This window comes from Molothrus aeneus, chromosome 4, assembly GCF_037042795.1.
Source record: "Molothrus aeneus isolate 106 chromosome 4, BPBGC_Maene_1.0, whole genome shotgun sequence".
In the NCBI taxonomy this organism is placed as follows: domain Eukaryota; kingdom Metazoa; phylum Chordata; class Aves; order Passeriformes; family Icteridae; genus Molothrus; species Molothrus aeneus.
The window spans coordinates 29,781,312-29,804,384 of record NC_089649.1 but is presented as its reverse complement, the minus strand read 5'-3'; the positions used below and the strand labels follow the sequence as shown (position 1 = coordinate 29,804,384).

Genomic DNA, 23,073 nt, shown 5'->3' with positions numbered 1-23,073 from the left:
TGTAGCAGTTGATTACTTAAGAAGATCCGTAGGAAGCTGTCTGTACCCATCCCCTAATGATGACAGACAGATAAAAGAGGGTTCTGCTTTTAGTCATTAGCAACTCTTTCTCATTCTGGAATCTTTTCCCTTTTCTGTCCAGATCTGTATTAAGTTTTAAAAACCAACTAAGTCTAAGAGAGTTACAGATTAATATAGCATACAGTGACATTATTAATTAATAACATGTTGGTAACTGCTAGCAACATTTGCCACAGCAGCAAACAATGCTCTTCAGGTAGAGTTGTTCTAATTTAGTACATGTAGCTGCTTATAAATTAAGAGTAGACTGACCTTGGAAATTTATATTATAAGGAAGTAGCACCAGTATTGCTTTCCCTCTTTTTAATTCTCCTAAATTCAAACACGGCTGACAGATGACATTAAAGACTGCAAACGTTTGTACCTAACACCAGCTAAGCTGTGGGTTAATGAAACAAACAGCAGTTGGAAAATTGGTGAGATAAACAGTACTTCAGTGCATGATTTATGGAGAACTGCTCTGTGATGCAAATGTTTCTATTGAAAGAAATTTATAATAAAAGCTGTTTACAAGAGCACTGCTGCAAGTTTGGCTGAGACAGTCTGGTTTCTTTGTAATATTCTGAGGTATTGGGTATCGGACATGGAAACCCTCATCTCCCGTGGTGATACTGCATACACACAGGTCAATGGGAAATGTTTTCTTGCCAGCTTAAACCATTTTACCAATTGCCCACAATGTGTGGAAAGGCTCAGGTCAGGAACTTCCTCCTCCATTAGGGTAGGCTGTCCAGTAGCTGGCACACATTTGCTGCAGGCAGGGGCATGGCAGTGGGGTGAGGCAGCTGCAGTCCCAGAGTGCTCTCTCCATAACTGAGCCACCTCCACTGCCCTGAGGCACTTGGGTCACTTGGAAGTCCCCATGGCCATGGTTTGGGTAAATTATACTTCTACTGACATTTCAAGTATTTTGATGTTTTAATTAGGGAGAAATGATGCAATGCTGTGATCTTTTTATGTTGAGTAAAGCTGGGTATTTATCTGCTTTACATTCACTTTGAGAAATTCCACCTTCTTCTTCATTTGCCTCATTGTTCTGGTAGAAACTGCACATACGCTAACATTGTAGTATGGTGGAGACCAGAGTGAATTTTCAGAGTCAAATCCAAATTTAGAGCATAAGTAGTAAAGACCTGAGATACATGGCAGACAGAAATCTAAATTGTAAGGTATCTTGCCCTCTTTTTTTAAGTTTGAGTTAGCCTCTTATGGTAACTGTAATATCATTTGTATGTGCTAATTTACTTGTAAATGTCATTCTAGAAGACATTTGAGAAGAGGAATATGAATCTGCTCTCAAAAACTGTGATGTCTCATTTTCTCTCTAAGGTTTTATTTGTGCTCTAATTCTGTTGCTAAATCAGCTAGCAGTAGCTGTTGTTTTTTTCTGTAAAGTTTTTTTTCTTTAAATTGTTTTCATATAACGAATCAAAGCTCTTTGATGAGCACAAATGAGTTTAAGACATGATTTTTAGATCCTCAGTATATTAAGTTACAATTTTTTTTTCCTACAAATGATGCTACTAATCTGCTATGCTCCCAATTGAGTGCCTTATTAAAATCTTCAAATTTTATAGCACCCATTAGTAAAAATGTGGAGTAAGAAAATTACCAATCAAAATTCCCTGTTTATTCAAGTGTAAGTTGATACTTACAAAATATGCATTGGTTTATAGCCAAGATTCTGAAATTACAGCATTGTCACTTAGGGACACACTGTAGTAACAATCAGAGAGTAATCTAATGTACTTTTCAAGAAAGTTTTTTACTTTCCTTTCCTCTTATTTCAAGATTTTGGTCTACCAGATGAAACATGAAGATTAAAAGCTCTCATCTCACTTGAATGCACAATAGAGAAAGGGTGTTCATTCTATTGCAACCCCTCCGTTGTCTGTAGCATGTGTGTAGATTTCATCAGCTTCAAAAGAAGCTTAATTAATTCAATTATTATTACTAAATATTATTATCTATTTAATTGCCAATCTGTATGTGCGTATAACAAATCCTTTCTTAGCTTATGAATTAGTGTAGTAATTTTGAATATTTTGTGTTGATTAACTCCTCATTTTTGTGTCATTAGCATGAGCATTTATCTCCTGGCTTTTTATATGCTTGTATATAGTTCAGTGAGGAAACTTAATTTGCCTTGTTGGCACAGCAGTGGCACTTATTGGTATAAACCAAGCCAGTTTGTTAAACTAAGCTCACTCTTTGTTTCTTCTTCCCTTGCAGAGCTGGAGCGGACCAGAGAAGTTGCTTGCTTTAGATGAACTCATTGATAGTTGTGAACCAACACAAGTAAAACACATGATGCAAGTGATAGAGCCCCAGTTTCAAAGAGACTTCATTTCCTTGCTCCCAAAAGAGGTGAGAATTATGGGGTAATATTGCATTCTCAAGTGCCTGGGCTGCCGTCTTTAGAAAACTTCTGTGCTGATTTTGCCAGTGTAGCGATGTAAACTCATGTTAGAGGTTCACTGTTTGGAACACTGCCATAGCATGTCTACTGTAATTTCAGGTTGACATATCTCTGTCTCTTGATAGCATTTAGATACTTGGAAATACAGATGACCCCTTTAAACAAAATCCCAATAGCTCTAAAAATATCTCTGTATCTTAATTGGGCCAATTGTGCTTTTTTTGGGGAACTAATTCTGTTAGGGCACACACACACACACACACACAGAGATTTCCTCTGGATGTAAGACCTCTCTGCACATTATTCTCTGAGTGTAAGTATTATTTTTAATGCTGTAAGTGGTGAGTGCTTTGTTAATGTTATTTTTTAATTTCTTTTAGAAAAACAGAACCCTAAAATCTCTACCAAATATACAAAAACTAAACCCAGAAAAGCACTTCCTACTAAGGATCAAGCCAAACTGTAATTAGCAGACACCTTACAGTAAATCCTTCACTGAAAATCAGATCATGTTGTATCCAGTTAAAGAGAAACTAAGATTTAGATTTTGGTGTGTGTAATTAAGTGCTGTCCACGTAAGAGTAATTTGTGATGTCATCACATCACAATGAGAACATGAGGGTGGATATGCAAGGTTATAAACCCAGTTTGCTGGAGTTATTGAATAAATGTATTTTAGTTGACTTATAAATAGTACTTCTCACCTTGATTGATTTTAGGGAGTTAAGTCTCAATTCCTAACAGTTTGCAAAGCAAGTTCTTTGAAGTTATTCTGGTGTTTGTATTTGTTTGCTATGTTTGACGTGGTTTTATTACCTAAAGACTGTTTCATGTCTCTGTTCTTTGATACTCTTTTCTGACATATATCCTATTTTTGAATACTTGCATGTACAAAACCCTTCTTTCCTTTACTACACTGTCATATCTTCACAAGTCTGGAAGTGTCACAGCCTTCCCTTGCTGGCTGGCATTTGTAAGGGTTGGAATCAATTTATGCAGCAAGTATTAACTTAGTACACAGGACATGAGATTGGTATTTAGAGAAGTAATTCCTGCAGCAGCCTTCTTAGGGAGTGGAAAGGACACTGGGGGAGGAGAAGAGTTCAGCAGCACCCCTGCATGGTTGCCGTATTTCTAGAGAAGCTGTCTGAAGCATCAGAAACAGAGGAAGGCAACAAGAATTTATGTTTTGAAGAGACAGAAGATACTTTGCCACTTCTGCATGTAGTCAGTCTGGAAATTCAACAGAAAATTGATAACAGTAACTCAGAGATCAGTTCTCTTTGCATGATTTTTTGGCAATACTCACTGAAATACAACCAGTGATCTAGTTACACTGTAACTAAAGATCATGTTATAATTTCAGTTTTCACAATTTCTTCACAGAAAAAATACAGTACTTAGCAGTAAAACTTCGTGACTTAGGTTTCTTCCCTCCCCTGTAAACTACTAATGTTTAATTTGTTTATTTTTGATGGGATTCCTGCCTCTTTAAACCAGAATATTGTAATGTGTAGCTTCATGACAGGCTGACTTCACCAGTGAAGTTGGCTTGAATAATTTTTGCTTCCTAACCCCGAGTCACTGTCACCAAAATTACCCGAGTTAAAAAAAGCCATGGAGCTGACTCCACCATCTCCTGTGCTGTTCCCTCAGCCAGATCTCCCCAGCAGGGCTGTCCCCAGCTGCTGAGTGCTGGCTGCAGTGGGGGGTGATACTCTGAGCTGTGGGGGCACGAGTGAGTTGTTGGGGTCAGTAATTCCATGAGGAGGCTTCCCTGGCAAAGGCAGCCCCCTGTGCAAACACGCTCCCTTGGGCTGTCACTCCACATTAACATCTGTGCTTAGCTGCAGTGCTGTTGGATGCTATGCACTGATCTTATTACCAAACCAGAACAGGAAGATGATGTGGACAGCAGGGTTTTGCTTCAAAACCATTGTCTGCAATGCAAAGGCAATAACTGAAATGTCAAATAACCGTGGAAATGTTTGTTTTCCTCCCGATAAAGCAGCAATCAAACAGTTAATATGAAATAAATACTCTTGGTTTCTTGCTCAGACTTTAGAAATAATTATTCAAATTACTTATGTATGAAAATCAGGTTGAGACACCAATAGATAAAGAGTTCTGCTGAAATCAGTAATAGAAATATTGTTGGTTCTGTGTGTTTAAGTGCAGAAAGAGGCAAGGAACTGCTTGCTATTGGGTGTTATTAACACTTCAACAGAGGGTAGTCGTAAATCCAGTTCAGTCAAAGGTCAGATCTTTGCTACCTGAAATTTTCTTATAACTAGATCCATGAGCTGAGACAAAGGGATGTCATCTTTTATCCACTGCTAATCCTAAAGTCAGCTGTGGGCTGTGTTGACCATTGATGACTGTTTAGATAAATCTAGTCTAAAATAAATGTTACCCATATTTAACCTGGGTTAGACTCGGTTGGCTCATAAGTTTAATTAACACCAGCTTAGCAAATGTCTGTGTTTGTATAGGTAGTTATTTTAAAGTAATATTTAAACAAACTACTGTCAACTGAGGAACATTCGGCAAAAAATGGAAAGAGGCCGTGTCATGTTTGAGTTTTGTCACATGCAGGTCTCTGTGATGTGTGTTAGGAAACAGCACTTCTTCAGTAACTTCACATGCCAGGAATGAAGACAGAATGTCTAAAAGGACTAGTATAGTTTTTGCTCCTGTAAGAGAGAGCCTTACAACAGATCCCAAATGCTGACTCCCTGAGTAAGGAGAGAAGAAGGTTCTTCAGGTTTGTGGCCTGGGGTGCCTACAGGATCTCACACATCATTTAAGGCACAGGTCCCTCTAATGTGGAGTGCTGTGTGCTCCCCATGAGCTGCAGGTGATGACTTGCAAACAAGGTGTGTGTGCGACCAAAATGCAAGTAGTTGCAACGTGCTGAATTTTTATTTCCTGCTCACACTGGCTTGTCTAGATCACTAAATGTTTCTCACAAAATAAAGTGAAAAATCTTCTGAGGTCAACAGCCCGCAGTTATGACTTCCTCAGTAAATTTCAGTCTTTGTTGCTTTGAAGGGCAGATTCTGTTTATATATTTCTATTTATCTATCTAATCTCATAACTTCAGTTAAAAATGAAATTGAACATCCTAAACAAAATAGATGGCAAGCAGAAGTAAAAGTGGGTGATCTAATTTCCTTGACAGCTTCTGCATCCTGTTAATTACTGAGAAAGTCCCCAATGTAAGCATGTTAGTAGTTCTCTGCATTCATGTTTATCAATATTGTTCTTTCTGCAGAGTTTTTAGGGACTCTGTGCGTTTCCTGTGACTTTCCTGCATCTTACACTTATTTTCCATGACAAGGGAGTTACATTGTTGCTGTCAAGTAGAAAAGCTGTACTTGGTCATCACACCCTTAATGATACACTCTTTGTGTTTTGGATTGTGATATATATGCCTCTGTTTAAGGCTTCATGGAGAGGTGGAGATTTTGGGGGCTTTATTGTAGTCACTTTATGGCTTAGCTCAGTCTGAGAAGGTCTGAATTTTTCCCAATAAACTTTAGTTTTGTCACATAGAAAAGCTCATCTTCCATTTACTTTCTGGCACTCGTTAGGATTTGCCCTGTGGTTTTGGTAGCAAACTGTACTGAAGTTACATGTCCTGATCCTATTGCATCCAAATCCATAAAGCTCCTTGTAACGCCACCCAGGAGTGTGTTTGAATTCTCATCAGAAAATGAGCAATACCTACACTGCCTTTCCTATGACTGCAGAGTGGTTTGAGCTCTGGGGAATGTAGCATTTACTTGTTCTGTATTTGGGCTTTCTGAGTGATGTTTTCTCATCACAATGTACATCCCTATCTGCTCACATGGTGAGCACTGTACTTTTTAGTTCAACTCTCAAAATAACTTTTGTTGAAATTGTTAGGTAAAATAACATAGACATAATTACTTTGGTAATAATTTTTCTAATGATTCAAAGTAATGTGCCTTACATTTTTAAAAAAAATGTAGTAATTATTTCAGCTGACACCTATTTTCTTGCAAATGCAAGAATCATTTTGTGATATGATCTGTAAGGATTTAGTTACTTACGATGATTGTTATATTTTCACATGCCCACAGGAATAAAGTGGAGTCTGTTAAGTTTCAGAGATTGTTTAATAATTTATTGTTCCAATTTTCTGTATTTCAGCCCCTGATGTGTGATAGTAAATGGAGTTATTTCACTTTTCTCTTCAAAAGCAGTACAGAAAATACACTTTCTTCTTATTTTTTACAGCTGGCACTGTATGTGCTGTCATTCCTGGAACCCAGGGACCTTCTGCAGGCAGCCCAGACATGTCGTTACTGGAGAATTCTGGCTGAAGATAATCTTCTCTGGAGAGAGAAATGCAAAGAGGAAGGTAAGGCTGAGCAAAATGATGGATGTAATGGTCAAAGTGTTGCCATCATAAAAAGTGCAGTTCATTTATATAATAAGCTTAAAGTTTTATGAAAGCAATTAGTGTGACTTTAGATTTAGTGCAAGTTATGCTTTAAGCTACATGGTATGTATCTCTGTTGAAAGCAGGGAATAGAAATAATCCATGGAGTGCTGGAGTTTAGGCTTGAATATCTTGTTTATAAAGTATGCTAGTTGCATGTTTTTAGAAGACAATTGGGATTGCTTTTTGAGGATTGTGTTTATTCAAAATGCAACCAAAAGAAATAACAGCTGAGGTGTAAAAATGGTAGGAGTATAGCCTGGCAGTTGTAGCATGGAGGAAAAACTGTTTCAGTGGTTGGTAGAAGGGCTGCTGTAATTTCACATGACTTGTAGGATAATTAAGGCAGAGATGGCACACAGTAGTGGGAGAAGGTGCTAAGAGGTTTGCTTGGAGAGGGACACACAGTCCATTAGCCACATGGATATTATCCTGCTCATGCCAATTCAAGAAGATATGGTGCTCCAACACTGATATGAATGGGCAAAAAAAGGCTCCCATGAAAGTAGCCATGTATTTGTGCACATGGAGAATGCAAGCTCTTATTCTTAAGGATAATTATAGGAAGAAGAAGTCTGTTTGGGCCAGGGGGGAGTGGGGGGGTAGAAGACCACATACATGTAATCCCAGAGCAATCTCATCTTGGACACAGGACCATGTCCAGACTGCCTTGGATTATGGAGACAAGGACTTCTGAGGGGTTAATGCAAAGGCTTCAAAAAACAAAACAATGTCAGTTGTAGCTGGCTATTTGTGAGGGCACCGAATATGCTTTCTTTTGTGCTGGAAAGCAGGTGTCTGACCTCCTAAATCTTCTCTACAGATTCTCCTCTTAAAAATTTCAGTGAAAATGCATGAAAAGGAGAGAGTGATAAAAAAGAAGGTTGAGAGGGGAATGAGCTTACATTTGTGAGATTACAAGTAAGAATAAATACATCCAGGTAGGAGAGCACAGGCAAGGAGGCCAGTATTGCAGCCTGCTTAGCCTCAGTGAGCTGGTTAGTAACATGAAGGAGCCCTTAATTCAAGATTGCAGAGAGAGACGGAGCTAAAGGCAGAAGAGTGAAATCCACATACTGGCAAGACACAAGACTCCTGCCAGTAATGAAATGCAGTGGAGAGAAGAGCTGCATAGAAAAGAGAGCAGGGTGAGAGAATTGTAAAAAAAGCTTTATCTGTAGTAGCAAGGGTAAAACAAAGCTCTGCTGCTTAAGTGTCAAGTCAGAAAGGGCATAGCTATACTTAAATTCCAGCCAAGAGAGGACAATGCCAAAAGCACTCAGCCTTTCAGATCAAGAAAGTAATTAAAAGCTCACTAATACCAGGAGTCACAGTGAACTTAAAGGTAATGAAGATGGGTGACCAGAGTGGAGAACCACAGACAGAAAGGTTGACTTCTTGAACTGTTCCAGAATAAGCATGTAAGTGGTTAAGGACGTTTTTGGACAGTACGCATTTGTAAAAAGCAATATTCTGCTGCATTGCCTCAGAAAGGGGGATCCAAACCCGAGCTAGGAGGTTGCCAGCAAGGAATGATGAACTAGAGCATTTTCAGTTGTGATTATGGTAATGATTATGCTGAACTGACAAGGACAGAGAGAGTATAAATCTCTGAGGAGCAGGATGGTGTCACTGACACACAAATGTTGGCATGCAGGAGATTGTTACATTTCTGCCATATTTTAATGCCAGGGGTCACGGTAAAGGTTTGGGAGGGAAAGTGTTTTCTGTGGGGTGGCCTCATCTCTTCCCCTCCCCCTCATTTTTTAAAATTCCATTTTAGGGATTGATGAACCATTGCATATCAAGAGGAGGAAAGTAATAAAACCAGGCTTTATACACAGTCCATGGAAAAGCGCCTACATCAGACAGCACAGGATTGATACCAACTGGCGGCGAGGAGAGCTGAAATCGCCCAAGGTGAGGTTCTGAGCTCTGTGCACGGGGCTGTGAACAAAGCAGGAGCAGCTCGTGCCTCGGCTTCTTTCCTTTGGACAAACAAGACTATCCATGCACAAAAAGCAGTGAATTGCTACAGAAAAAAATAATTTGTGTTTTAGCCCACCCTGGATTTAAATTATATTCTGGCCACCATTTTGGCAATGTGTTACGCTTCATACTGCAGAACCATTTCACTGCTCTTCTAAGAATTCCTGTACAATTTTGGGAATTCTTATAAATATGCCAGTCTCTTTGAGACAGGTAATCATGGAAAATTGATTTGAAATACTTATATTTAAACATACAGACACATATATTGTACATATATAGGTGTATATATATGTATTGGTAGAGCTGGGTCATGTTGCAACCTAAAATACTCCACAACTGTTCTGTGATTAATTCATGCTTTATTTTTAAATATATTCTTCTAAATTGAGCAGCACAAGACAATAACTTCATTCTGTGTTAAGATGTCTGTGGGGTTTTCTAAATGTTAAAATTATTTTAATGTCATTGATATTTATCATTGCAACCTTTCCAAATGAAGACATGAAGCAATTTCAAACCATTTGTAAATAAAATAGCAACTCTCTAATCAAACCTGATAATGAACAAGCAGCTAGAAATGTCAAAAAAACTCATATTCATGGCTTTTTAAGGTTTTAAGGCAATTTACCTGTTTTCTTAATTAAAAATAACAAAATAAAATAAGAACAAAAGAATTCCCTTGGAAAACCTATGGCTATATCCTGCTGTTTATTTGGCTGTGACTTATGTACATCTCTGGCAACGGTTCTGTATTTCTTGCATTGATATGCCACATCAAGTTATCTTGGAATTATTATTAAAATTACAGCCTCTGGCATTATCCAAATGCCATTTTATTTCAACAAACATCTTAAAAAATGTTTGTATATCTTAAATAAAAAAATATTCATCCTATGTATTCTACTAAGGATTTTTTTTGCTGTATTGCAATAAAATATACAGAATTACAGTTTTTCCAAAATCAAGCATTGAAAATCCCACCTCTGTAAAGCAACATTCCAGTCCACATTCCCAGCACATGGAATTGTTTCTTTTGTTTCCATTTAATTGAGTTGATGGTTTTCCAGTTTTTGACTTTGGTGCTGACTGGCATTTAACAAAATACAATGCTTGGCTGATAAGGGAAAAAAATAGATATAGTCAGCCTTGGCCACTGAAATACAAATACACAGCAAATAATCAGTCCATCCTTTTCATTCAAGATTGAAACAAAAGGTAACAGTAAATGGAAAATCAACTGAAAAATAAAGAGATGGAATAACTGCAGAGGAATAGAGCAGTGTCCAGTTACTAATTCAGCCCACTTTTGTTAGTCCTTTTTCCTGGTACTTTCAGGAGGCTTGCAGTAGCTGTAGTTCCCTGATAAGCAATGCATCATCACTCCATGGAAGGAGGGAAACACCTTCTTTGGTCCCAGCTGGCGGTAAATTAGACTTGACACACGGGATTAAGGGGCCTTATTATTACTGAAGCAACTCTAGCATTTTGTAATTTATGAATCAGAAGAGCACTTTGTTTCTCCTGCTTCTCTAATCTCCTGCATTAAATTGTGACCGTTGCTTTTGTGTTCTTGGTTGCCAGGTGCTCAAGGGCCACGATGACCACGTGATCACGTGCCTGCAGTTCTGCGGGAACCGCATTGTGAGCGGCTCCGACGACAACACGCTCAAAGTGTGGTCAGCAGTGACAGGCAAGGTGAGGTGGCTGCTCTGCTGCATTCCCTGGGAAATGAGCCACAGGCAGGGCAGTGGCACAGCAAAAGTGCTGCTGGGCCATCAGACCGCGCTGCAGGGTGGCCTTGGGTGCTCTGGGGGAGGAATTGGAAGATGTGCCAGATAAACATGTGGGTTGCCTTTTCCCACACAGAAACTCCTCCAGTTCAAAAAAGTCACCTTGATGTGAAATTGCAATGCTGCTCATGTTACCACTGGCATATATCCTTGTTCTCTTGGCAATTCTGCTATTCTTGTGGAGTCAAGTGACATGGATTTTAAAGAATTTGGACAGAAACATTACTTTATCTTCCTTAAAGCTTAACTTAGGCTGCATTTACCCCTCTGGATCTCTTTTTCTCACTTATCTTCTAGCATTCTTTCTATTGTTTTCAAGTTTTTGCAATGGAGTGTTCATTTTACTGGCTCAGATTTCAAATACAGACTTTGTTTTTCTTTCCAAGCTTCCATATTGCTGAGCCACAAAACAAAAAAAAAAAAAAAAAAAAAAAAAAACTTGCTTTAGGTTTAAATATTTCCTATTAAATTAGATCCAGCTCAGGCAGGAATTTAATAAGCTTCAATAATTTAATTCTGGCTTAGAGGAGCAAAACAATATGTGCAATCAGAAAGACAGTTCTGAGCATTTCAGTCATGTTAGAACATCACAGCTACTCAGCCCACAGGTTTTTTTTCCTGAGGTGACTGACCGACCAAGGGTGTAGAAAAGGCCTTGGGGAAACAGTACTTTTTCCTTTTAGACTGGTATTGTGTCCACTTAGCTTGGATTTAATGGTATAGATAACCACAGGACAGCTGCTGAGGATAACGTGTTTAAGATGTAAAAGGTATCCACTTCATAATGTGGAAGCTGAATGTATTCAGCATTTGTCATTGCATGCCCAGAAGTTCCTTGAAGGGATTGCTAATCCTACTGTGGGTAAGAATAAAATTAAGAGCCATGGGCAGCCTCACCCTGCTGCTGTTGGCTTCCCTACAACAAACTGTCTAATGAGGGATCCCATAATGAAATGTATGTCTATTTTAATTGAAAAGGGCAACCTAAACACAAATGAAAAATACTTTCTTTGTACATACCACACTCCCAAAAGCAAAATGTTCCCTTAAATATATCAAATTAAGCACAGTGGCAAGACTTTACAATTACTGTTCAGTAATTTTTTGAAAGTAATTGCAAAACCTAGTGTGGCCATTTACCCTAGACCTTTAAGAGAGCCAGAAATTGTGTCTGAAAGATGGAAGCATGCTGTATCAGCACTCATGCTTACTGATGCTGAAGAATTAATAAAATAAAGAAACCCTAAAGGTTGGTTTGTGCAAATGAACATGACTAAATAATTCCCTTGACAGATGTAAAGCCCAAAATAAGGATTCTGTGTTCTTGCTGCTTTAACAGGATGATTTCTTAAAAAATGAGCACATTGGATGAAATAAGAAAAAAGAGAACTGTAGAAATGAACATCAGCTATGAACTGAAAAAGATGGATTTGATAGCAGTGAATTAAGCCAGGAGCCAGTAATTGCAGAAAACTGGTTAAAAAATTGTTAGAGAACAGTAGAACAAAAAAGCAAATTATTTTCAAGGATGCTAGAAAGAACAGGATATTAAAAACAGGAATTACTATACTGTTACTGATGCAGAAAAAAATTTTGGAAGAAAATTCATGTGATGGAAATACAGCATGCAGTGATAATAGAACATTTCAGCAGAAACTCGTGCTTACTACTGAAGTTATGGTTTTTCTTATTAGAGTTGATCCAGGTAACCGGTGTTTGATTTTTTTTTCCCTGAAGTAACTTTTGGCTTAATATTAGTGCATTAAAGGTATGATCACAAGGAGAAGATCCAGGACAGAACAGTTAGGAGGCCAAAATGCATCAATGTTTAAATGGAGTAAACTGAAAGACTGGGTATTTAGGATACACTATCTCAGATAAAAAATATTGGACTGCGTCAAGAGGAGTCAACTAACAGTTAAAGGAAGGCCACGGCAATTAATGCCACTTAGCATTAGATTACAGAAAAAGAGATCCTCAAACTGCCTTGACCTCTTTTCTCGTGCAGTTACAGGTTTGACTGATAAAAATAATAGTGCAGAAGTAGATGGCTGTGTGCACTGAAAGACTCTATCCCCATGACAGAACTGAAGAAAATAGAATAATGCAAAAATCAACATGGCACATATTTAAATGGGTTAGAAAATGGGTAATTATAGAGATCATGTTGTTAAAGTAAATGCAGAATCTTCATGGAGTATCTTTCTAGAGGAGTCTTGCAAGGATCTTTCCTTGTCTGTACTAATTAGCATTTATTGCTGCCTGGTGGGAAAGCATATATAGTCATTACTTGTAGGGAAAACAGCCTGGGAGACAGAGACGAGCCATTGTTCCGGGTTTTATAGAGGAAGGTGTGAGCAAACACTGTCTGTACATGGTGAGAAATCATGTCATCCCTTTGGGATCAGAGAAGGGAGGCTGTGCTTATGTTGTGGGATTCTCTCCTGGGCAACAGGAAAGTCTGAAAAAGGTCTGAAACATGAGTTTGCAAGGAAGGATGCTGTAGCTGTGGTTTACAGAGAGCAGTGTTTCTTGGATAAACAGACAGGAAAATACAGCAAAAATAAATGGTTTATAGATTGGTGGTTAAACTACCAAGTGTGTGCTCTCTCCACTTCTAACACACTTCAAAAAGCTATTGGAAATCCTGCAGTGACTCAGAAAAATGCCAGGAATATGACTCAGGGCTGCAAAACATGTCCTTGTATTGAGAAATGTGGAAAGACGGCTTAGTTTGTCAAGGGAAAGATTACAAGAAAAATTCCATATAGTTGAAGTACCAACAGTTGAGAGAGAAATTTGATGAATATTTTTTAAAAAAGGGAATTTTTTTGTTAGATCAGAATGAAGTTTCCAGGGGTCTTCTGGCTCTTGCTATGAGAGCTGACTCTTACCTCCAAGATTGCTTTTTCTTAAAGTATCCGTTCCCCTGTGTCAAAAGGGTAACTAAGGAAAATGTTTCTTTTCAGTGTTTGAGAACACTGGTTGGGCACACAGGAGGAGTGTGGTCATCACAGATGAGGGACAATATCATCATCAGTGGCTCCACAGACAGAACGTTGAAAGTCTGGAACGCTGAGACCGGGGAGTGCATCCACACCCTGTACGGACACACCTCCACCGTGCGCTGCATGCATCTCCACGAGAAAAGGTGAGTGAGTCTTGCTGCAGAGCTCCAGCCACAGCCTGGCCCAGCATTTGTACACTCCTGCTCACAGAAAGTGCTCCTGAAACCTGGGGACCTCATCCAGCACCCAGTGAAACACAAACCAAGCGAAACATACACCAACACAAGGGAGGAGATGATTAATAGGAGCAGAAGCATGAGAATACTAAATGAAGAACTGGAAATTGAATCATGTACTTCAAAAAGTCACAGTCTGCATTATTTCAAAGCTAATTCTTTGTTACACCATGATCCAGTCTCCCCCACAGAATAATTTCTTCTTTTGTCAATGCTACAAACTTTTACTCATTTTACCAAATAACCTTCTAAGTATTTGACTGCAGTATTTTATTTAAATTTTAACTGATTATAACATAATTTTTGCAATAATCATGTCTTGATTCAATAAACATTAGCTGAGCTCTGTTATTTGGCTGTGGTATGGAGTTGTTGACAGATTGTTGGTTGCATTTCTTATTTTTTGAAGACTGATGAGGTTTTTCTATATAAATTCCATTAATGTTCATTCCATCTCATTTCTGTTATTGCCTAAAAAACCTTATAGAAGTATAAACTGAAAAAAAAAGTCAAGCAGAATAGCTGTTACTTTACTAAAAGTGAAATTTCTGAAGATCTTTTTTTATTTGTTATAATTAGTCAACTCAGTTATTAAAACAGGATGCCTGTAGCACTGGCTGGAGCTCACCGTGTTCATAAGCTTTCATAGGTAGATACAACAGCCCACAGAATTTCTCATGGCATTGTTTTGCTGTTCAGGAATGAAGTGCCTTTGTAAATGCTGATTGCTGATTATATCAAATAGACAGATCCTGAGGAGGTGAGTAGAGGAAGGAAGAAGGGCACTTCAGTCATTTAAGACCCCATTAAAATGTCACACCAAGCCAGAACTTTGGTGGCTGGTGCATCAGCTCTATCTAATGTCCCAAATTAAAAGTCAGAACCCATGTGTAGCCAAGTTTGATTGCTGTGGTGCTTCCATGTGCAGTGCTGAGTACCGGAGGGGCTCTCGTTGCTGCAGGGTGGTCAGTGGCTCTCGAGACGCGACGCTGCGAGTGTGGGACATAGAGACGGGCCAGTGCTTGCACGTCCTGATGGGCCACGTCGCCGCAGTTCGGTGCGTTCAGTATGATGGCAGAAGGGTTGTAAGTGGTGCATATGATTTTATGGTCAAAGTGTGGGATCCAGAGACAGAGACCTGTCTGCACACACTGCAAGGGCATACTAACAGAGTCTACTCGTTACAGGTATGTGCTTTTTATCTGCTGCTTTAGTTTCCTTAAGTAATGTTTAAAGTCAGTTTATTTCATCTTGTTTATTAAGTTGTGGGTACCTAGTACAGAATTATACAGACCACAAGCATACAGAGGCATCTGTAATAAACCCCTCTTTCACTTTGTTACACTAGTTATATGTTGTCTTAATTTAGAAACAGAATTTTTTTTTTAGAGTAGCATTTTTTAAAGGATTCAGTATAATAAAGCCCAAGTCTCTATACCAGCAAGTTAGGTTGTTGTGGACGGATGGGTTGTTTGGTTGAGTTGTTTTTTTTTTTTTTTTTAGTCTTGCATGTATTTTGGAGTTATGTTTTTGCTTTTCTCAAGAAATTCCAAACTTACTGTTTAAATAAATCAGAGGATATAGCCATTGACAGTCTGCCAAAAACCCTATTGGATTAATGTTCTGATTTATGAAGTTCTATTTATCCTCATTTTCTCGTCCCATCTTCCAGTTCTAAACTATAATTCAGAGTAAGGCTGGACCTAAAATTTTAATGAACCTATGTAAATCTCTAGCTTTCTACTTCCTCTTCTCTAAGTACAGGCCAGATATACAAGTGTGAGACTGTTTCAACAGCAACATGTTAATGGAGGTGCAAGTTATTATGGTGCTGCTTTGTGGCATCTCTCTAGTGCCCACCAATTACCCACAAAGCTGGCAAAGATACACACAGACCTCATGTCTTGGGTCTTCTTACCTTTTCTAACCCAAAACATCATCTTGTTCATTCATAGAGTCAAAGCATCACTTCCAGGCATTGAAAGGCAAAAGAAATTAATTTCATGCTTGTGCCTGTTCACACCACAGTCTGGCAGGACTTGAAAAAGAAATCAACAAAGACAGTTCAAAATTGGGAAATGGCATTCAGCATGTAACTGCTCTGGTTTGTAACTCAGAAAGTGAAGTTCAGTGCTAGAGACATTTTTCATAAAGTATTTCATATCTCCCCATAATATATTAAATATGAACAAAGTTCCTAATTGGTTTCCTTTCCCAAAAATATGTAGCAAAATCTATCAAAAACTCCAGCCCTTCTCTTCATATGCTGAGGAGTGCTCTCTAAACAAGCAGAAAGCAAGTTAAAAATGCTCTACTACCTACCTACCTACCTACCTACCTACCTACCTACCTACCTACCTACCTACCTACCTACCTACCTACCTCTCTCTCAAAAATATTCTGAGGATTTATTTTGTGTGGGGCAGTTTGGGAACAGATGTTTTTCTGCCTTATCTTCACCACTGGCTCTGGTTTTGGCTTACAAATATGTATGTCTTGCTCTGGTGCTGTAGTAATAATGGCTCAAATGACTGGGTTGTCTTGCACATCAATATGTTCTGAAACAAGGGAGAAGGGGGTCGGGGAGGGCAAGCTGGAGGCTACAGGTGCTTACAGGTTTGGAACAGAAAGATTCTTTAAAATTGCCTAATGGGTCTTGTCTTTCAGCCTGAAGTAGCCCCAAAAAGCAAAACTCCCATAAATAGAATAATCAGATGGAATATGCCAGTCCTTCATGGAAGGTTCTATTATATCTCCATATTTTCCCATGTGTAGACCTAGTATTTTCCAGAGATCCTTATGCAGCAGTAGAAGATCACTAACCATGCTGAGTTTTCTTACTCTTTCTTTACGTGCCTTTGCAGTAACCCACAGATTCTCAAGGTTCATGGATAACTCACTGATCCAAACCATTGTTTCTTTCACTGCAGCACCACCAATTCCTCTGCATGCCCAACCTTAAACCTTTCTTTCTGAATACCTTATGAACAGAGAATACAATTACTTTGCAGGAAAGGGGGGAAAGAATTCAAAATTTGTTACATCAATCAGGTTTAATTCTTCTTAGAATAAAAAAAATATATTCTAGTGTTCCCAACTCTGTTGGGCTATCTGGCAGTCCTTGTCTTTTTATCTGAAGTCAGATTATTTTCCATCCTCTTTTGAAAGCAGGGGACCCAAAAGAGGATCCAGTCAAAGTCTTATCAATGCTTGCTAGAAGTGAAAGGACATTTTTTATGCCTTCCATTCAGATACCAGAGGGTCTTTTTTAGTGTATTTTCACCAGGAATGCAGTGCATACAGCAGATAAGCAGTCTGTGTGCCAGTCACTCTCCATTTTTTTGAATGTAGGTGCCATGCCCAACCATGTCTGACTGCAGAGATCTAAGATACTCATTTTCTGCAGGTCTTATAAGAAGCAGCAGCCCCAAATAGTTGAGTTCCCTTAACTGGGTTTGTTCCTTCCCTTATCAGGTACCAGTCAGTCCACATGGACAAATAGGGTCAGATTGCCTTAAATATAACCAAGATTCCTGTCCAGCCTCCCTTCTCCCAGGCTGTAGCTGTACCTTCATTCATTCCCTGCCAAGTTCAAATCTTCACACTTTTCACTTGACTTCTGCACTCTTTGCCTTTGGTCAGTTCTACTGTTTCAAATGTCACTCAAATCCTAATGAAAATAGTAAATGCCAGACCTCTCTGAAACTCTTTCTGGTATCTCTGATAGTACTCTGAACAAAGTAATAGTATCCCTGCCTCAATTTTGTCTCTCTCTTTGTGAAAATACAACCAAGACATTTGCTGTTTCACATGGCTTTTTACTCCGTCGTGGAAAAAAATCATATTGGTTAAGGCAGTTTTCACACCAATCTGTGTTTGCTGCTACTTACCACATTACAAAGGGCTAAAAAGTTCCTTGTGGAAATTGAAGTTAGGCCGATTGATCCATAATTCCCTTATCCCATTATCGTCAAAAAAGGAAGGAATTGTATTTGCCATCTGAAACTTGTCTATCTTCCATGGGTTCTCAAAGATAGCAGCAGATGTCTCTGAGACTGTCTTAAAACAACTTGCCTTATGTGATTTTGTTCCCTCATTCTAGCAAAAGCTTGTACTCATTCGTCATTGGCATTAGGACTGCGAGCCTACGCTCACATGGCTGAGGACTGAGACAAAAAGAATTTAAATAGCTGGCCTCAATCAGTGTTTCCTTCCCACTGAGGATAAATGAGGGTTTTTTTGGCCTTCCTCTTGGTGTGGTTTTGTTTTGTTTTGTTATGTTTTTGGTTGGGACTTTTTTACACAATAGTGAAATGGCTCTTGCTAGTTTTATCTTGTGTTGTGCCCTGCCTTTCTGGTTTTGTCCCAGTGTGCTCTTTTATACACATCTATTGATCTAGTTTCTTCTTTTTGTACAATTCCTTGTGGTTCAGCCAAGTGGGTCTCAGTAATTTACAATCCTTCCTATCTTTCTTTTACACAAGATAGTTTGTGTCTTAAAGAAACTGCCAACTGTCCTGAACTCTTCTTCCCCTTAGAGAATAGATACATAAAATCCTCATGGGAAGGAAGTCTAGAGTTTTTAAAGTATTTCTTCTTGAAGCCCACTGATTTTATTCTATGGCTTTTTCCTTTTTTTTGAGAATTCTGGACTCTTATTGTCACTATAGCTCAAGCTATTTTCCATCTTTCTGTTCTACATGGTCAGTCCTCTTGGTCAAAAGAATCTCATCTCTTAGCCTGTATGCTTTGCCTACAATGACTGGAAAGTTACACTTCCTTACTGTACACAATTAGGGTTACAAAAAGCAAAATTCCACATTTTTCAATTACATTTATGTTGTGACTTTTGTGTAGATGATTTTGGAATAACGTTGTTGTTGTTCTCCTGCTTAAACTCCCTCTGACTTGTAAAAAGCAGGGTTGGCTTTTTAACATCTCCTTTAGGAAAAGTACTTTCTCTTACTGTTGCACACTGCAGGGTAGTCAGGATCTGCTGTGTTTAAAGGAGATGTATTGCATTTCAAAGACCAGTGGCTCAGAGGCTCTTTTCAAACCATGTCCCTCAAGAGCCCACATGTCTTGAACAGAAAATTGCACTGACCATGAAGCACCTGCTGTGGTATCAAACATGGCCATCTCTACTGAGTTCTTACTTTGTACTGCAGTTTCTGAATATATATAGTATCTAACCTTGCATTTAGTGAATTAAATGCTTAATAGCCTTCTTTGTAATGTCCTAATGTAATTGTTTGTAATAGATTGACCTTTCTTGTAGTTTGATGGTATCCATGTGGTGAGTGGATCTCTTGACACTTCCATCCGAGTTTGGGATGTGGAGACAGGCAACTGCATTCACACTCTGACAGGCCACCAGTCACTCACAAGTGGAATGGAACTCAAGGACAATATACTTGTGTCTGGGAATGCTGATTCTACAGTCAAAATCTGGGACATTAAAACAGGACAATGTTTACAGACATTGCAAGGTAAGTTTAAACTACCTTCATGTCAATCAAGCAGCCTACAGTGATCTGTACTGCAAATTTTACATTAAAAAACTTTAAAATAATTACATACAAAGAAACAAGCACTGACCACTTAAAACTTAAATATTTTTCTGATGACAGCTGTATGATCTTTTTCTGAACTAGAAGAACAAAATGTATTTAATCTAATCTATTCAAATCACTTGCCTATTATGAAAGGCAGATGGTCTGGACTGATAGCAATTTTCTATGGGTATATTAGCCTAATAAGCCACAGAAATACGTAGGAAATTACATCTCAAAATAGACAGTCTATGTATTTATTTAGGGGTCACTTGAATGTTTCAAAGCCTACAGTTTAATTGGATCACGAGGCAAAGTACAGTCTGTTGCAATAAATCAAGAGATGCAAGTGGAAGATGTTTTCTTTATTTCAGTAAAAAGAAAGATTTTTTTTCTCCATGTTGACAGTTACCACTTAGGCATCATGCACACAAACACAGGCTTTTGTTTCTCCCCACAAAAAAGGTCTTATATAATTTTCATATATCATATGCAGCAGTGCTGGCTGGAGCAGAAAATTAAATTTCCCTGTAAAGCAAACTCTGCTGCTTTAACATATATATTTATATGTCAGCATATAACTGTCAGTATTTACTGATGGAGTAATCTCATAATAACACGTCAAAGGATCTTGGAGACAAACTCTTACAGCAGTCACCTTATTGAGGATGGTTAAGTTCATGTTCATGGATGTCCAGTTTGCCCAGCTGCCAACATACAGCACAACAAGATCACTGAAACAAAGAAGAAGATACTGGGAAATTTTTTTATATCTGCTTTCACTTTTTGAAAGCATGGCAAGGCTTCTGCACCTTTTAATACACAAATCCAGGAGTTAAAGCAGATAGTTCTCTAATAGTTCTAATAGGTGGAAAGAGCTGTATGCAAATAGCGAGGTGTTTATTCCAGATGCAGCACTGCCTGACATTGCTTTCTAATTAATTACAAACAGAAATGTTTTTGTTTACTCTTATAGGTCCCAACAAGCATCAGAGTGCTGTGACCTGTTTACAGTTCAACAAGAACTTTGTAATTACCAGCTCAGATGATGGGACTGTAAAACTTTGGGACTTGAAAACGGGTGAATTTATCCGAAATCTAGTCACATTGGAGAGCGGGGGAAGCGGAGGCGTCGTGTGGCGAATCAGAGCTTCCAACACAAAGCTGGTGTGTGCAGTCGGGAGCCGCAATGGGACTGAGGAAACAAAGCTGCTGGTGTTGGACTTTGACGTCGATATGAAGTGAAGGGCAGAAAGATGAATTTGTCCAAACGTGTAGACGATGTTCTCCTTTCCCTCCCCCCTGAAAAAAAAAGAAAAAAGAAAAAAAAGAAAAAGGAAAAAAATCCCTTGTCCTTGGTGGTGCAGGATGTTGCCTTGGGGCAACAGATCCTAAAGACCTACAGACTACGAAGGAGAAGACAAAGATGACAAACTATAACTGACAAGAGAGGCTTTTGCTGTCTCGTCACATAAAAAGGCTACACTTTTGACCGGGGCAGCTTTGCAAAAATCCAACTTTAGAAATGAAACCAGGTGCAATTAATTTCTTTACTTTCCTCCAAATGCTCCTTGAGCAATTTGGAGTGGAAAAAAAAAAAAAGTTACAGTTCTTGTTAACAGGTTATTTTACCACAAAGATCTTGAAACGAGCTGCACAGGCGAGCCTGCTCGTGCACCCCTGGGTCACCGTGGGTCCCAGCAGCCCCTCCGAGCAACGCGCTGTCCCCAGCCCCGCTCCGAGCAGGGGGTTGGACCGGACTCCCTCCAAGGTCCCTTCCAACCTCCACGAGCAGTCACTGGTTGACTTTCAAAAACTAGAGAGCATCTGCAATGAGAAAAAACAAACAAAAACAAAGAGTCCATTCCTGGTGTGGAAAAGCTAAAATATTACTGTGAATTGTTTTGTACAGTTTTATCAGAGCTTTTTCTTTTTTTTCTTTATTCCTCTTTTTTTTTTTTTTTTTGCCAACCATTGCCAATGTCAATCACAGTATTAGCCTCTGTTTAATCTATTTACTGTTGCTTCCATCTACACTCTTCAACGCATAAGTTGCTCTGAGGTGGCAAGTTGTCCTGGATTTTGAGAGTCCTCTGATGGATTTAATTCGCAATGCTGGTGCTAGAAGTAGGTCTTCAATTATGGGATTGTTGTCCCACCCCTGTACTGTATTCCCAGTGGCCAAACTTATTTATGCTGCTAAATGAAAGAAAGAAAAGCAAATTATTTTTTTTTATTTTTTTTTCTGCTGTGACGTTTTAGTCCCAGACTGAATTCCAAATTTGCTCTAGTTTGGTTACAGAAAAAGACTTTTTGCCACTGAAACTTGAGCCAACTGTGCCTCTAAGAGGCTGAGAGTGGAAGAGTTTCAGACAATTAAGAGTGAAGTTTGCCTGCAAATAAAGAATTGAGTGTGTGTGCAAAGCTTATTTTCTTTTTTCTGGGCAAAAATTAAAACACATTCCTTGGAACAAAGCTATTGCAGCCTGTTCTGTGGGGAAATTTTTCTTTGTGAGGGCTGTGGTGAATGGAATGAACATACATTAAAAAAAAAAACTGACAAAATTTTTTTAAAATATTATAAAATACAAAAATTAAAATAAAGTTGCTGGTCAGTCTTAGTGTTTTACAGTATTTGAGAAAAAACAACTGTTACAGTTATTGCTGGGAGGAACTGACAGAGCAAAAACTTAAGTTTTTGTAAAGATGTCACATGCAAACAAAATGAGAAAAGAAAGAGTCAAATGGTTTGCCTCATTCTCCAAGAGCCACAACTCAAGCTGAACTGTGAAAGTGGTTTAACACTGTATCCTAGGCGATCTTTTTTCCTCCTTTTTTTTTTTTTGTTTTTGTTTTATTTATAGTCTGATTTAAAACAATCAGATTCCAGTTGGTTAATTTTAGTTATGTAACAACCTGACATGATGGAGGAAAACAACCTTTAAAGGGATTGTGTCTATGGTTTGATTCACTTAGAAATTTTATTTTCTTATAACTTAAGTGCAATAAAATGTGTTTTTTCATGTTAGTATGTCTTTTTTTTACATTTTTTTTGTTTTCTAGTTGTTAATTTATTATTATGTATCATGTGAGGGGTAAAGCAGGTCGAGTTGCTCACCTTACGGGTAGATGCTAAAATATGTCTTGGGACTTTTTATATAACCCTTCCACAAACAGGTGTGTGAGTGTCCTCTCCTTCAGTTGCCATGTAGGATTTGTCACGTGGGTCTGGACAAACATGGGGGAAAAACATTTGCTCCTTCTCACAAGGAACGTGTCAGGACCTTGCTCTGGGGGGGAGGCAGCTATAAAAAGCTGCCAAAGTACGTAAAACTTCTTCCGATAGCATCTTGTTACTGCATCTTAAATTGAAACCTGATGTTTATTATTTATGGATTTTAATCAGTTGATTGCAGTTGACAGCAAAGAATAAATCCATAAATACAACCAAAATCAAAGTTAGGATTGTAGGAGAGCCTGAAATAAGGCTTCAGAACAAATATTAAAATAACATCATTCCACATCAG

General features: G+C 38.5%; 1 protein-coding gene across 2 annotated transcripts in view; it reads left to right on the top strand.

Annotated features, from left to right (window-relative positions):
- The window catches only part of FBXW7 (F-box and WD repeat domain containing 7), a 177,246-nt gene extending 154,672 nt beyond the window's left edge, over positions 1-22,574 (top strand). For both annotated transcript variants that reach the window (XM_066548185.1, XM_066548183.1), the window contains 8 exons: positions 2,314-2,448; positions 6,764-6,887; positions 8,752-8,888; positions 10,542-10,655; positions 13,720-13,901; positions 14,956-15,181; positions 19,273-19,483; positions 20,523-22,574. In XM_066548185.1, the coding sequence (XP_066404282.1) occupies positions 2,314-2,448; positions 6,764-6,887; positions 8,752-8,888; positions 10,542-10,655; positions 13,720-13,901; positions 14,956-15,181; positions 19,273-19,483; positions 20,523-20,791 (1,398 nt within the window). In that variant the 3' untranslated portion in view covers positions 20,792-22,574. The remainder of the gene's footprint in view (positions 1-2,313; positions 2,449-6,763; positions 6,888-8,751; positions 8,889-10,541; positions 10,656-13,719; positions 13,902-14,955; positions 15,182-19,272; positions 19,484-20,522) is intronic.
- The last annotated feature ends 499 nt before the right edge of the window (positions 22,575-23,073 follow it).